Source organism: Oculina patagonica, chromosome 10 (assembly GCF_052425735.1).
Source record: "Oculina patagonica isolate OP01 chromosome 10, crgOcupat, whole genome shotgun sequence".
NCBI classification, from domain to species: domain Eukaryota; kingdom Metazoa; phylum Cnidaria; class Anthozoa; order Scleractinia; family Oculinidae; genus Oculina; species Oculina patagonica.
The window spans coordinates 3,821,215-3,838,169 of NC_135767.1; the positions used below are offsets into that span (position 1 = coordinate 3,821,215).

At 37.5% G+C, this 16,955-nt stretch overlaps 1 protein-coding gene across 1 annotated transcript in view; it reads left to right on the forward strand.

Moving 5' to 3' along the window:
- LOC144628580 (uncharacterized) overlaps positions 1-14,190 on the forward strand; it is a 41,610-nt gene extending 27,420 nt beyond the window's left edge. Inside the window, exons 14-19 of the mRNA XM_078486694.1 lie at positions 894-1,061; positions 2,273-2,527; positions 3,903-3,943; positions 4,621-4,728; positions 8,381-10,909; positions 12,738-14,190. Of these exons, the coding sequence (XP_078342820.1) occupies positions 894-1,061; positions 2,273-2,527; positions 3,903-3,943; positions 4,621-4,728; positions 8,381-10,897 (3,089 nt within the window). The 3' untranslated portion in view covers positions 10,898-10,909; positions 12,738-14,190. The remainder of the gene's footprint in view (positions 1-893; positions 1,062-2,272; positions 2,528-3,902; positions 3,944-4,620; positions 4,729-8,380; positions 10,910-12,737) is intronic.
- Positions 14,191-16,955: the final 2,765 nt, after the last annotated feature.

Genomic DNA, 16,955 nt, shown 5'->3' on the forward strand with positions numbered 1-16,955 from the left:
TTAGGTCCTTCTTCTCGACCCCGCATGCTTAAAGTTTTTTTCTCAGAAGTAGGTGGGGGTAGGTTTTCAAGGTCTAACAGCATGTCATATATTGTCTTGCAAGACAGTGAACACTTTGAGGCATTTGAGGCAGCTGGGGTCTCAGAATTCTCTCTGAGCAGCTTTTTCAAACTTTTGGGAATAGAGGAAAGAAGGCTATAATATTGCAAAAAGTTACATTTGACTTTGTATTTATTGCGAAAAGAATGAAAAGAAAGAAAGCCATTTTCACCGGAGTCCCAAAGATCAGATATTTGCTTTATTCCTGCTCGAAACCAAAGGGGGTACTGTATCACTTTCCCATTCACAGTTATAAATCTGTTGTTCCAGATCATCTGTGAAAGTACCTCAGTTTTATTAATGGGCGTGACTGCTGCAATATCCTGCCAGTAATAAATAATTTGTTTGTAGAATTCAGGTAAATGCTTATCGAGGTCAAGGAGTTTATAATCATAATTGCATTTAAACAGTTCTGTGCCGCCAACACCAGCTAGGAGTAATTTCGGTATATATTGCCATGGTGCATCAGAGTTCGAACATAGTCGTTTGACCCAGTTAAGCTTTAACGCTTTGTCGAAAATAGAAAAGTCCCTCATGCCCAGGCCACCAGTATTTTTTGCCTGATTAGAGTGGTCTCTTTTTATTATTATTATTTTACAGCGCTTTTGAATATTTATAGTTTTAGTGCCATACAAATTAAATGTATTTATTTTATTTCATTTACTTTATAGAAAACCCTGAACTACTTTTGTTTTTTTGTTACTGTCTGATGCTGCTACTGTTTATCTCATGAACGAAAATTCAATAATTGTTGTTCTGTATTGTAATGTAATATAATGTATTGGTCACCGCAGGCACTGAAGATGCACAGGCATTGAAGAATTGGCAATCTCCAAGTTGCCCAGATTGTGATGATAATGAGAGCGACTACTTCGCAGATGATGAAACATCAGTTTGCTCATCACCATCTCATAGTGAAGTGTCTGATACAGAACCTGAAGACGAAGGTCAAAATTCAAAGGGTAAGAAAACATTAATGGAGCTCGAGAACTGGTGCCTTAGAAGTTAGTGGGGAACCTGATGCAATACATAGTCAGCCTAAAAGGCTCTGGCACACTGAAAGAATTTAGGGACAGCTCATTTTTTATGAGGTAGGGGGGGGGGGCTGGTGGGATTTGAGGGGGGGTCATCCAAAAAAATTTGGCTTCAAAGGGGGGGTCAGCCAAAAAAATATGGTCTGTAAGGGGGGGTCACTAAAAATAATTATACTTTTAAGCGTTGTAAAGAGGCCTCTGTAGGAAAAAAATCTTGCCAGAATGCCCAAAATGACATTCCTGAGGTTCTGAAAATTCAATTTTTTCCGGGGGAGCATGCCCCCGGACCCCCCTACTTTGTTATGTACCAAACGCCATTAAATCAAGCCAACAGCTTATTGGTTACAAATGCAGAGAACCCATATTAACAGACGGCATCCACAAATAAACAGTTGAGGCAATGCCAGCTATTTGGGGTTGTGTTTTTGGTACACTGATACATTCTTTAGTCACAAGACTCGATATATTTTAATTTCACTTATTTTTTTTCCTTTTTCTTTTTTTTTTTTTTTGGGGGGGGGGGGTCATCGAAAAAAATTGGATTTCGAGGGGGGGTCAGGTAAAAATTTTCGATGAAGAAGGGGGGGTCATCATATATAACAGTGACTATCTATCAAATCCCACCAGCCCCCCTACCCCATAAAAAATGAACGGTCCCTAATAGTAAAAGGAAAACTTAACTGATGAATTACTTGCCTAGATAACAAAAAACTTAGAAGGTACAAAAATCAGCACCTATTTGCAAACAGACATTTGCTTTCATCAGCAAACGTCAGCAGAATGACACCTATATATATATATATTTTCTTTTCTTACAGGACCCCTTTGATAACAGTACTCGTGTACTGAAGGGCCTTCCTGTTAAAACATCCGTTATTATTATTATTATTATTATTATTATTATTATTATTATTATTATTATTATTATTATTATTATTATTATTATTATTTGTAGAAACTGTCATCTTATACAAAACTTGAGAGTTGCAGCCTAGCTACCAATATATGAAATTGCTGTTAGAGTATCATTGTGAATTGTTTTAGTAAACTTTTTGTTACCATTCGCAGTTGACTTTTTGCCACTGTCTGGTTCTGTTTGTTGATACATCATATTCCTTTCTACATGCATCAATCTTTAGGTACTTGGGTTTTCTGTGGAGACGGAGTACACAAACACAACATAATCAAGATGCAGGGCATCAACGAACAGACAATCACCTTATCTGACGAGCAAATGCATTCAGGTGCAAAGGTTGTCGCAAAAGAAGCAGAAGTAAAGCACAAAATGCAGGATTTAAATAAGATACACATACCTTATGACCTTGACGAATCCCCAGATTATTATGTTGGAAATGAAGAGAACGACAGTGGATTAATGTCTGAAACGCCTTCAGGTTAAGTATTTGATCCAATTATATAATATTAACCAAGTGTGAGGGCATTATGGGAGAATATTAGCCCAAGGTCTTGACAGTGCTAGCCTCCCACGCAGTCGTTCTTCATATCATACGAAAGCTGAATTCAATAATTATTTTATTATTCATTCAATATATTTCCAGAGCTCCACATGCACAAAATCAATTTAATAGGGTTTTGACAGTAGGCAAAGTACACAAATACACAACAACGTTCGCTTTTGAATTTGATTTAAACTTTAAAAACTCGGTTACCTTCATTAAATTTCTTGTCCTTTATAATGTCCATATTTAGCACTTGCTTGAAGTGTCTATTGAAACTAAATCTGATGACACAAAGCGATGTTTTCGAGTACAGGTTTCCATCGTTCTTGCTTACTTCGACGTAGCAATTTCGTAAAACCACTCCAAGTCCTCCGCTGTGGCTGGATCAGGTATTTTTTCATCTTGAAGATACCCTTTCAAAATCGATCGACTCCCCTTCGTTGCTTTTTCCGTGTTTTGACTTTCCTTGTCTTCTAATAAGTTAAATATCTTACCTCTTCGTAATGCTCAAATCTAGCGGCCATTTTTGCGGTTTCGACCTGCTCGGCAGCAAAGCCGTTCAGTTGCGTGACGTCGGCGATCCTTGGGAACTAGGTTGCAATTGGTTAATCATCCTTGGGAAAGAAGTTGCGATCAGTTAATTCCTGATATTGGACGATTGATGTCATTACATTGACATCAATAAAATGACGTCAATCGTCGTATAATTGGACCTTCTTCCAAATTTGGTCGGCGCCATCCGGCTAGCTGGAATTAACCTGGGATTGAAAGCCAATCAGAAACAGAAATATTTTGAATGAAAATAATAATGGTAATAAAATGACTCTTTTCGGGAATATTGTCTATTTGCTCTCTTGTAGTGTCATTTGTGCCGCAAGAATGACACTATGCGGGCACAAATAAACAATATTCCCTCAAAAAAGTCATATTATTGTCCTAATCTAATTGGTTGGTTGGTTTTTTTTTTTTTTTTTTTACTAAATAAACAAAAGGTTCTTATTGCGCGACAAAGGTAGTCAGAGGGCCAATAACTAATCCTAGACAATAGTAAGCATGGAAAGCATGGTAGACACTGAAAATTTTTCGTTTGACAATGCGCCATTTTTAGCCCGTGGCCAAATATGTTATGCTTGTGAAGAACCATGGAACATTATCACTTGATAATGCGTTCGCAGTGTTATTTTTAAAGAAACATGTAAAGTGAATTTCCCATGCAAAATGATTATGAGTGTAATGCCTAGAAATACTTAAATTTCTTGTTGAAAATAGTGTTTTGTCTTGATGTTAAATTTTGTCTCATTGTTTTTAGAAGTGGAGGTTGATCCCCAATGTGACAGATCCAATGTACATGTATCCTTTGATAACATACTTTTTATCAGAAATTCTCAGAAAAGTGATTGACTTTATTGTCTAATTCCGAGATATATGAGACAGAAAAGTCATTTCAGGTTCATGGAAAGTAAAGTTAAAGGCTGCATTGAGCCTAGTGGCCCATACAGGGAGCATATCCTGGTTTCTGTACGTAGCATTTAGCGACTAGGAGTATTTTTACTTCCCTTGGATGGGTTGCTAATCCATCACAGGGTTACCCCCAGCATTAAATTCACCAGTATCTATTTATACACCTGGGTGGAGAGAGGTACTATGAGAAAAAAGTGTCTTGCCCAAGAACACAACCAACCAAGACCGCTCAATCTGAAGTCAGGTTCATGGTTTAACTTCCCATTAAATTGCTGTTCTTCTTTCCTCTTATATGAGCAGTGATTACATGTTTTCTTTTTTTAACTCAGACGAGTCACTTTTTTAATCTAGACCAATTTTTTTTTTTCTAGATTTGCTCATGTGTCTAAGCCTTTCGATTCAACGTTTGCTAGGCAGTTTACGGATTAAATTCTGGCATCAGTATTAGCCCTTTTTAAAACAAAAGAATAGTTTCTATCCTAGCCATTACTGACAATCATGAAACGTTCTATATTTGTGAGAACTAAATTATCAACATACGTTACAATAACTTGACTTAAAAAAAGATTGACAAGGACGGAAAATCTTTTCTGGATACAATTGCAAAGACGATGCGTTTTTATCTAGTACAGGAAACAGACAGGGCACTCAAGAGTGCAATGGTAATGGGCCATGTAAGTTGTGATGAATCCACTGTTGTATCCGGTGTATACACATAAGTTGAAACTTTATGACTTATGCCAGTTTTAAAATGTTGTCAATTGATCTTTGGTGTCATTCTGCAAGATATTGATAAATGCTAGCAGATGGAAATTTAGTTTGTTGAAGGTTTGTTGCTGACTGTGTTTGTTATGTTATTTTCCAAGACATACAGTAAAAACCCGCGTATAAGAACCTAGGTTTTTTCAAGTTAGCCTAAACAGGTTCTTATATAAATGGTATTTAGGGTAAAATTAGGCTAACTAGGTTCTTAATTAGGTTCTTAACTTTTGTTCAAGAAAAAAAGTAGAATTGTTAAATGATCTGGTCTTTAATGTCCAATAACAGTATTCTTGGAGGCTTCGGTAAGCAAAATACTATACTATTTTAATCTGATTCTGTTAAAATCAAACCTATACTGTAACCTTCACTGTATATTTTTGAGAAGATTTTTTAATTCTATATTTTTGAGAAGATTTTTTTTAAGAACCTGTTTTAGAATTTTAGCCTAAAATGGTTCTTATGTGAAGGGTGCTTAAAAATGAAATTTTAGCCTAACAGGTTCTTAAATGTTAGGTTCTTATACGCGGGTTTTTACTGTATCTGCTATTGCTTAAGCAATAGCCGAAACGTCTTGGAAAATAACATCAAAAACACAGTCAGCGACAAACCTTCAACAAACTTTGTCATCCCCTGACTACAATTACACTATTTTCAGATGGAAATTTGCTTAAGAACATTTCATCTGACTTCACTTTATTGATATTGATATCTTTTTAACTTGACTTTTTAATATTTTATCAAATATTAATAAATTAGCTACCGTTGTTTTTATACTTAGTTTTGATTACTGTCATGTGCTTTAAACATGAACCTCTGGCTCCGAAAGTGAGGGCATCCTCATCGCACGTTATGACTCTAATCATGCTCTAATAAATTGATTGACTGACTGACTGATTCAGCATAAAGTTGTAGATAACCAGTGTATATTGTAGAAAGAGAAACGCAAGACATGAAAATGCTAATTAGCCTAATTTTAGTGGCCTCCAGTGGTCACTTCTTCCGAGAGTGACCAATCTCAAATTGTTGCTTATGCCAAGCAGTGACGTCAGATTGCGAATAAAAATTACTCAGGCAGGTACATGTCAGATAGGTATCTATTTCCTTTACTCTGTTTACCAACAGAAATTATAGCACAACTAAAGTAAAGCGCGCGTTCTGATTGGTTAATTTAGCGTCTACTATTTGCCCATGGGTGCACGCTGACGTATGCCTTCAACCTGAGCGCGCGCACTGATCTGATGCGACATGGCACAAGAAATTGCCACTACTTCACGAGTTTTTACTTGTTTTCTCGATTTTCCTGTAAAATTTGAAAAGCTAAACATAAGAAAACCATTTCTCCACAATGCTGAAAGACTTTGAGGTATAATGCAAGTTTGAAATAATTCAAAACTGGTTTTGTTTGTATTTTTCTTTTAGGATTTTGTCAGCGTTTACGCGAGCACTACACGCAATTGTTCAAATAAGCGCGCGCACTTTACCTCAAAGAAACTTTAATAAATCGCCTAAACGTTGTGCTATAAAACAAATGGTAAACGTCACAGCGTGCACTATTGAGTTACAGATACACTTGGGAGGTTTGCTAAGCACTCAAGAAGCTAGAGTCGCCCTCGGCTATCGCCTCGGGCGACTCTTACGCATCTTTCGTGCTTAGCAACCTCCCGCGTGCATCTGTAACTCAATAGTGCACGCTGTGACGTTTACCATTTGTTAAACAGTCTTAATTGTTGCAAAATAATACGAAAAAGTAAAGCTTGTATAGGAATTAAACAGGTAATACACCGATTTCTCAAATGGCGGACGCGCGGAAAAAAACTGGCACGAGGCATGAAAACGAGGCGTTTTAGGATAAACAGCTTTCGTGTTACAAGGGGAAAAGTGAAAATTACGCGAGTTCTGAAGTTTTTGTTTGTTAAACGGGGAAATAGAACGTTTTCCTTCCAGGTTTTCGAGATTAGGGAATTCATAACGAGTTTACCGTCTAGTAATTATTCTTGTTTCTGTGTTGCAAGAAGAAAGACACCGTAGATCTACAGGGAAACAGAGTTAAGGTTTTGGTTCTCCAATAAGGAGCTTCGACGGCTGTTGGCCGGTAAAAATTTTACACGGAACGATATTGAAATTAATTTTCAAACTCTGTCAAGGTACGTTCTTTTCCAGACGCTGTCAAGGTATGTTCTTTTCACTTTTGTGATAGCAAAAGAAAAATTCTAACTCTGTCTCCTTGCGGATTTAGTAGAGCACGAACTCTGGCTTTGAATGGGAACTTGACAAGTCAACATTCAACTTTGAGCCACCTTGACCGGTCACATTTCCTTTAAACAAATTTTAATTACTATTATTCTCTCGCTATTTAATTATTTTTATACTTCGCAAAACACCTTTGCTGTGCTATGGCAAATCGTTAAAATGTTGACAAATACTGTAATAAATTTAACAGACGAAGCCCAAGACTACCAGTATTGAATTCCAATGGTATGATATATATGTTTCTTCTTTGTAATAAACCCTTATATTTGAGAATACTTGAAAAATGAATAAAAATCGCTTCCAATAATCTCAGCTTTATATAAATTAAAACGGAGGGCATCTTCATTCACGGTGTCTTGTAAAATAAAGCGAAACCGTGAATATTCGTTCTATCAGTTGGACCTTCGTCGTGGTTGCCTAGCACGTGATTAATTTCTTCCCGAGATCAAACAACTTTAGTCGTCCGACACAGCAGAAGGAATTCCAGCAGATTTCCTTAAATTTACAGAATTAATAGCATTGTTTTTGACTTGAGGAACATTGTGATGATCTTGTTCACTGAAGATTGTGTTGAACATTGACTGTCCGCTTCACTTGATGTATTAAACTCCTTTGGTTTACGTGGAGCCAAGTGATGTTTTATGTTTAATCGAATTAGCCGCTTTAGTCTGTCGGAAATATTTGAATACAATTTTTTTTCTAAAACGCAAGAATCTACTAGCCTACTAAGTCCAAAAAAAACTACTAAGTCGATTGAGAATAACACACTTTTATTGATGCATTTCAGGTACGTATGGTATTACGTATGGTTATTTTACCAGAAAAAATATAAAGAAACCGGCCCGAAAATCCATTGTTACACATTTTTTCACAACGTACATGTATGTTTACACAGACAATTGCGTGTTTATTTTCGTAATTCTTCAATGACTTACGAAAATCCTTAAGAAAATGTGGAACACTCGTCTGGATACCGGAGCTTTCTTGATATAAGTCAGAGGTTAAAAATCGTTGGCGACCCACCGTATTTCAAGCCATGTGAAACCCAGGGTTTTGCTTACAACCAGAAACAAAACAAGATATTTGGCCGCGAACTTATTTCGAACTCGGTTATCTCGAAATCAACCTAGAAAACGAGCTAATACCCCCATTTAACGGAGGAGAGCTTCAAAACTCCTGTAATTTTCACTTCTCCCCTTGTAACACGAAAGTTGTTTATCCTAAAACGCCTCGTTTTCATGCTTCAGTACCAGTTCTTTTCCGCGCGTCCGCCATTTGTGAAATCGGTGTATAAGTTATGCTTCCATCTTACAGAATGATGGCAATTTTTATGAGAGTCTTGGCAATGTGAAAACAGCCGTAAACTATCGTGCACTTGGAAACCTTGGCGACCGTTCTCAGAGTTGCGGAGATTTCAAAACAGCCATTTACTACCACGAACAATGTCTTGACATTGCCGAAGAAGTTGACGACAAAGCTGGAAAAGTATGCACATTAAGAAAACTTGGTAAATGTTATGAGAGTCTCGGAGATTTTAAAACTGCCAAATACTACTATATACGGTGTCTAGTGGTTGTTAAAAAAGTAGGAGACAAGGCTGGAGAGGGTCGTGCGTTTGAAAACCTTGGCAGCTGCTATCATTTTCTCAGAGATTTTGGAACAGCCATATACTACCACAAACAACATCTTAGAATTGCCAAAGAGGTAGGCGACAAGGCTGAAGAGGGACGATCACTTGAAAACCTTGGCAACTGTTATCACAGTCTCGGGGACGTCAAAACAGCCATAGACTACCATTCACAATGTCTAGAGATTGCCAAAGTAGTGGGAGACAAGGCTGGAGAGGGTTGTGCGTTTGGAAACCTTGGCAGCTGCCATCAGATTCTCGGAGATTTTAGAACAGCCATATACTACCACAAAGAACATCTTAAATGTGCCAAAATGGTAGGCGACAAGGCTGAAGAGGGACGATCACTTGAAAACCTTGGCAACTGTTATCACAGTCTCAAGGACGTCAAAACAGCCATAGACTACTATGCACAATGTCTAGAGATTGCCAAAGAAGTGGGAGACAAGGCTGGAGAGGGTTGTGCGTTTGGAAACCTTGGCAACTGCTATCAGAATCTTAAAGATTACGGAACAGCCATAGGCTACCACCAACGACAACTTAAGATTGCCAATGAAGTAGGAAATAAAAGTGAAGAGTGGCGTGCACAAAGAAGCATTGATAACTGCAATGACAATGCCATCCTACCGTTGATACGGCTTTTCAACGAATCAGATGACCGGTCTAAAAAAACAAGTACATTTGATAGCCATTCCAGCTGTTATCAGCATCTCGGAGATTTTGAAACAGCTATAGATTGCCAAGAACCACATGAAACGATTGCCAAAAGAGTAGGAGACAAGGTTGGAGAGGGACGTGTGTTTGGAAACCTTGGCATCTGTTATTGGATTCTCCCCTACCTTGGCAACTGTTATCAGTACCACAGAGGATTGCTACCGTTTGCCAAAGAAGCAAATGATGAGACTGTAAAGAGACGTTCATTTAACACACTTGACAACAGTAACCAAAGTTTCAGTGTTTTCGAAACAGCCAAGGGCTACCAAGGACGGTGTTCTGAAATGTACAAAGAAGGGAGAGAAGTACCGGCAAAAGGCTCACCTTGCCTTACATCGAATATAGTTTTTTTTTCAATTATAAATAAAGAAGAAATCGTTCAAAGGTTAAGTCAAAATGGAAAAGATGCTCAATTGAGGACAAAAAATATCATCCATATCCAGTTGCCGGATGATAGGGTCACTTTTGTTGAGTTGCTTACAGAGACTGCTTTGACTAAAATCGGTGTAAGAACTGTTGAAAAATGTGAGTATTGTTCATTCAGTAAGCAGATAAAGAAATCGCTTGAAAACAGTGGGTCCGACCAGATTCTTTGTCATCCGTTACACCTTCAGCGCCATCCATTAAGAGAACTGTATGACATTACCATTGGACCGATTGGTGACTTGCTGCAAGGAGATGAACTCATCATTGTCGCTGAAGGTCCGTTGTCTTTGGCTCCATATGCTGCACTCATGGACTGTAATTCAAAGTACTTGAGTGAATCGTTCAGAATCCGCATGATTCCCTCACTTACGTTTTTGCCCTTGCTTAAAAGTTGCCCACCTGGTCACCAGAGTAAGAATGGAATACTGCTTGTTGGAGATCCTTGGATGCAAGAAGTTGCGGACAAAGGGGGAAAAATACTTCTAGGACAACTACCACGTGGCCAAGAGGAAGTAGAGATGATTGGGCGAATGCTCAACACTGTACCCCTAACAGGGAGAAAAGCGACGAAGGATGAGGTGTTGAAACAACTCTCCACTGTTGCTCTGGTACACATTGCAGCTCACTGTTGTGCAGAAACTGGCAAAATTGCTTTATCGCCAAATCCTGAGCGGTTCTCCAGGACTCCCCAGGATGATGACTATCTTTTGACAAAAGCAGAGGTGTTGAGGAGTCATTTGGGAGCAAAGTTGGTGGTGCTCAGTTGCTGTCATAGTGGACATGGAAAAATCATGGCTGATGGTGTGATTGGCATCGCCCGCACCTTCCTTGCTGCCGGTGCCCGTTCTGTTCTGGTTTCTCTATGGGCAGTTGAAGATGAAGCCACTCTACATTTTATGAAAAGCTTTTATCAACACCTAGTTGAAGGAAGAACAGCAAGTGAGGCTCTGAACCGAACCATGAACTGCATGAGAAAATCTGAGAAGTTTAGTGATGTGAAATACTGGGCCCCGTTCGCCCTCATTGGCAATGATATTACATTGGAGAGTACTGAAGAGGAATAGGTTTCGTATGCTGTAAGTAGAGCTGTGAAAATTTCTTTCAATTCTCTAACTCATTCGTTGACTTTTCTAGTCTAAAAATTATCTCTTCAATCACCACTGCATTTAGTGTGCTTTTCTGAGTTCTGTCCAGCGATATTTGTTTCCTCCCAATAAACCAATAAATGCCTGCGCGGACACTCTGCCCCGGCGATCACTCTTTTTCAATATTTTACGCTAAACGCAGACATATTAAGGGAGGAAAAATCAATACATGTTAATGCCCCAACAACAAAGTTTTAAAGTAGGTTGTTAACAAACCGATCAGTCTTCAACACCTAAATGCAAGTAATAACATGCTCTTACATGTGATTTGGAGTCAATAAGCACTTGTAAGCTTTTCAGAGACTACAAATTTTACTTGGTGCGGTTTTTTTTCCAAATCATGAAATCATTGAAATCATGTCTGCCTACACTTATTTCTTTAATTTGGTAATGGAAAACTTGAATGTCAATTTGCATCAGACAAACGTTAAACCATTTTAATGATGATACATTTTTGTCGTCACTTCATAAGTGTAGCATGCATTATATACTATCATTAAACTATTTACCGCTTCTTTTTCACCGAAAAAAGGTAACATGCAGTTTTAAATAGTATTATTATTATTGAATAAAAATTTAAAGAAACCGCAGGATAAAATGAAAAGCAACAACGCAGCCTATATCTGTGTGCGATATTTAGAAGTAGAACACGTTTTACTTTGTTTTAAAGAGTAAGCTCTAAACAAGTGAATGTTTGGGGGGAAAGCAAGCTGTGGAAACACTTGAATACTGCTCGTGTTTCCTCATCTATTGCGTGCTCACCCAAGCTTTCACAGGTTCTTTCAACAATGCGGAAAGACGGGTGCTACTCTTTACTTTTTTTTCTGCTTATCTTTGAGGCGCCCAGCCACGATTCATTTAATGCAATGCAGGTGTAAGACCTGTGCAATGGCTACGCCAGTCGACGCCTCATGGATGGAACACCAGTTCTCTTCCTAGGTATATAGTTTCCCCATTCAAAGAAAACGACAAAAACGAAAAAACTTTGGCAAGTGCCTCGGTTTGCCTGAAAGCGGCTACAGCCCTGCCAGAACGCCAAAGTCGCCAGGAATTGAACTTGGCACCTTTAATGTCGTCCGGCCGAACACCAGACTCAGCATGGAGGGAGTGCGCACACAGGAATAATTGATTCTCAGGTGCACAGGGCTCGAGACTAACGGTAGCCAACTAGCCAAAGGCTAGTAAAAATGCAGTTTTGGCTAGTAGGTTTTGGCCTTTCACTAGCCAAAATGGCTAGTGAAAAAATCAGGCATTAGTGGCGAGAAACCGCATTTATTAAAATCGTTTCTCAGAGAATATAAGTAACAAGTAAACTGTTGAAATTATAGAATGTGAAGCTTTAAACAATTCAATCTAGTTGACAAAAACGCATGTACATGTACAATTTTTATAGTGAAGAACAAAGCCCAATTTTGTAAGAAAAAAACACGAAGATTTAAGGAACATTTTACAGCTCAAGGTTTAAACATTATCGCACATTGTTCTCACCATCCCCCCCTTTAAAAGAAGAACTATGCTTAAAAATTGTGGCTAGTAGAAAACAAGTTTTGGCTAGTGAAATCAAAGCTGTCACTAGCCACTTGGCTAGTTAGCAAAAAAGTTAGTCTCGAGCCCTGGGTGCATGTTGACATTGTATAAACGGCATCCTTACTTAGATAACGAACCTGGTCCTGAGGGGAAAAAACTCCAAAATGAATTGCCCTAATTGCAGCTCTGCATTAGTTGCTCACATTCTGAGTTTTGTTTGTTTCTTTGATAGGTTGCTGGAACGCATTTTTCATTTAACATTTCACAGTTTAAAAAATTTAGGAACACTGGGTAACTGGGCCGAATTTCAAGCTGCTTACTTGATGGATGTTCCAGCATCAGTAGACAATATTCGGAAACTGAAGACTCACAGGAACCAAGAAAAGGACACTTTTCTGTATTGTGTATTTAAAAGTAGTGGTCATGAATTATACGGGTGAAACGTGTAAATGACTAGGAACATTTTTTTGAACTAAGGGTCAGATTGCCAATGAACAACCAGCTTACGTTTTTCTTTGCGTATTTGTATATTTCTGTATGGTACAATGTAGGTTATATCTCTGATTCATAGCTCGATAAATATGTATTGTAAAAATCAGTCTTCATTTGGCAATGAATTGAAAGACACGGCATGTCGGATTTAACTAGCCGAGTCGTATATTAACAATGAAACAACGTGTTAAATTATTAAGGAATTTACTCACAATGAAGTGCCATACGAAGAATTTATAGTTATTGTAGGGCTTAAGTAAATAATTAGGTGAAATCAATTTCATTAGAATGAAGTATCATAGGACATAGGACGAATTTTACAGCTATTGTTAAGCTTTTAGTAAATAATTAAGTTGTAAGGAATTTCATTAGAATGAAGTACCATATGACGACTTTTACAGATATTTGAAAGCTTTTAGTAAATAAGTTGAAAGGAATTTCCTTAGAATGAGGTACCATATGACGACTTTTACAGTTATTGTATAGCTTTTAGTAAATAATTAAGTTGAAAGGAATTTCCTTACAATGAAGTGCCATACGAAGAATTTGCAGTTTTTGTATGGCTTTTAGTAAATATGGTGACAGGAATTTCCTAAGAATGAAGTACCATATGAAGAATTTTGTACTTTTAGTAAATTATTAAGGTAAAAGGAAATTATTAAGGTAAAAGGAAATTCATCACAATGAAGTTCAACACAGAATTTATAGTTATTGTATAGCTTTTAGTAAGTATTTAGGTTAAAGGAATTTCCTTAGAATGAAGTACAATATAAAGAATCTTGTACAGTTATTGTAGAAGTTTTTCAAAAAAGTGTGTTTATTTAAGTCATGCTGACTGGTAGAAGTAAGGATAATGTTTTTATGACGACATAAAAAGGTTTGTAGCCTTGCTGACTGTTCGAAGTCAGGATAATTTGTAGCACTACTTTATGAGGACACAAGAATTGATTATGGTACATGTATAAAAAGGCCTAAAATATGGTCTTAAAAACGTATACCGTTAAAACCAAACTTTTCCGAAAACAATCATTTTCAGAGTTGTGTACGAAAGAATAAAATGTTATTAATATTACATCTACCGGCCTCAAAAGTCCTCATGGGTCCCCGATGAGGATAAGTTAAGTTAATATTACATCTAGTTAAAGAAGTGTATCTTAATTACAGTATGGTAATAAAGGTATAATTCAGAAAGAGGCAAAACATTTTGTGTATCTTTTTAAAAGAAGAAAATAATATCTGATCGATCCCATGCTAGGTACTTTTAGAACGATTTTCATAAGAACGCAACGAATCTTTACAGGGTTGCCACAGGTCAGGAAATGGTCGGGGGAAAATAAAATTGTTGAAAGGTTAGGGAAAAGTCAGGGAATTTAATTTTGAGTCAGGGAAAATTGACATTTTGAAGAAAGGTACGCCGAGGGAAGTCGTTCTTAAATAACAGAGTTTCTATGCCCCTCCCCCGGTTTGTATGCATCCACGACCCGAGAGATGTACATTCAAGGGGCTGCCACAGGTCAACCAATAAACGTTTCCATTTCTTGTCGTGAAATCTCGAGTCACTTGTTCGTTCCTATGATTGGTTTTGTTATTTGTTTGTACTGGTGTTTTGTGCTACGGGTGAATCGTGTGTAGTAGCAGTTTATCAAAATCCATAGAACTCCTGTGCCATACCCTTTTCCAAAACGTTTACCATTATGCTCTTTATTTTCGCTTGTAAGGCCAAAGATTGATTTGCATTAAAAAAGCTTAAAATAATCAAGTACAAGCAAAAATCAAAGTAAATCGAGATTGAATAGGGTGTATTGATAAGGGAAGTCGCGGCATTTAATAACATCGTGTGCTGAGCTATTTTAGTTATTTCAACTTATAGAACTTAAGAGGAAATCCGCCGGGACTTCGAGTAGTTATTGGACAAAATTATGTACCAAAACTATTTACACCTGATTGCAAGCTTTTGTGTTACTGCTTCAAATATCTTATCGAAAGAAATCTTTTCTAACAACACCAAACATCGAAAACAAATTTCGAAGTTCCACTGAATTCCCATGAATCGCTTAAAAGATGTGAGCTTTTGCCCATAGCTTGTGAACTTTGAATATCATTTTCTCAGACTTATAAGAAATTGTTGTACCAGAATTATTTCCACCTTATTGCAAACTTTTTTGTTACTGCTTCAAATATCTTATCAAAAGAAATCTTTTATAACAACACCAAACATCGAAAACAAATTTCGAAGTTACGCTGAATTCCACTAAATCGCTTAAGACGAATTTACAAAATGGCTACACGTGAGATTTTGCCTATACCTTGTGAACTTTGAAATTCATTTTCTCAGACTCTAAGAAATTGTTGTTGGTGTTATCACGGATAATTACTTACATCTTTACCTTTTATTAAGGGTAGGAAATAACGCAATAGGATTTAAATTATTCTCGTACTTGATTTTTGTCCAACTTTAATAAATATTACTCGACTTCCTAGTGGATTCCGTCTTAATTTCGCGAAAATGGAAGAGACAAATTGCGAAATTCTCACATGTTGATCGACATTACATAGTAAAACTCTCAGAATCGACAATTGTAAAGATTGTAAAACCATATTTTACAATAATGTTGAACATGACTAAAAAATAAACTCAACTGATAACATGTTCTTTTGCTACGAAGTTCAACGTTATACTGCAGGTTTCGCCAAATTCGCAACACACGTCTGCTATGGAGTGTAACCCATTAAATTAAGCCCGCTCCTATATTATGCCGCAATAACGGACACACGTTCATGATATTGTATGCCTTCCACCCTTGTTCCGCTTAAGCATAAGGACCTGAAACGACCTGATAAAGCGTCATAGACTGTGTTAAGCCTAAAGTTACGAGTATACTTATGCAAATATACTGTTGTTTTGATACAACGCAAAACTAATGCGGGCAAGCACTGGAACATAAACCTTTATTTGAAAAGACATAACAGTAAAACAGTTTTAGCAATAAAATGTAAAAATACCGTAGAATTCCGGTTATAAGCCCTGGGCTTATACAACTTCGTAAGGGTTTTTGGGTGGGCTTATAAGCGGAGGGGCTTATATTTGGGAGGGCTTATAAGCGAAAGGAAAAAAAAACGTTTCGGAACAAGCCTCGGGAGTGTTGATCGAAATACGTTTTTAAGTTAAAAACGCACAAAAAAGCAACATTTAGCCCTGTTCAGTACTGTCATCCGGTAGAGGGGGGCTTATATCCGGGGGGGCTTATAACCGGATGTATTTTTTTGTTTCCAGGTTGATGGGCCTATAACCGGGGGGGCTTATAACCGGAATTTTACGTTAGACATTCAGTTAACAAGCCTATTTCTCGCGCTCTAAACAACAGAAAAATCACTGAAACACGAGCAAACTTCCGTTGCATAACATTGTCGCTAAAGTTTTCGACCTATTGTCATACTTCCAATTCAATATTTTCTTGTAACTGGACGTTGTGCTCCGTAATATTAACATACGTGACTGTAACACAACTAGATCAGTTCTTTACGATTAAAATGCGTGACTTTATCGACTACGCCTGGTATCTCTGTCGCGCCTGTTGGTGTAAGTTATCAAGGACTGGACGACTGGAATAAAAATTCTAACTGTGCTGCAATGTAATTGTTGTACTGCGTTCAAGTTCCAGGACGAGCCTGCTTTTCCAACTCTTGTACCACAGGCAGACCACCCTATGTGTTCGTGGTTAATAATTGTTGACATAAGGTTATGTTGAAATCAATGGCGCATATAGAAGATATATAGAGAAACATTACGTTGGCTTCGATTTACTACAAAATATACAATTTACTCTAAATGATTCAATAAAAGTTAAGATGAAATGCTGAATGTGTCTTGTGTCGTGTTTTTTTGCCGCCCCGAGCCCTTTAAGACGTTTATTTTGCGAGATCATTTAGCGACCGTTAGAAGAGAGAGAGAAGAGAG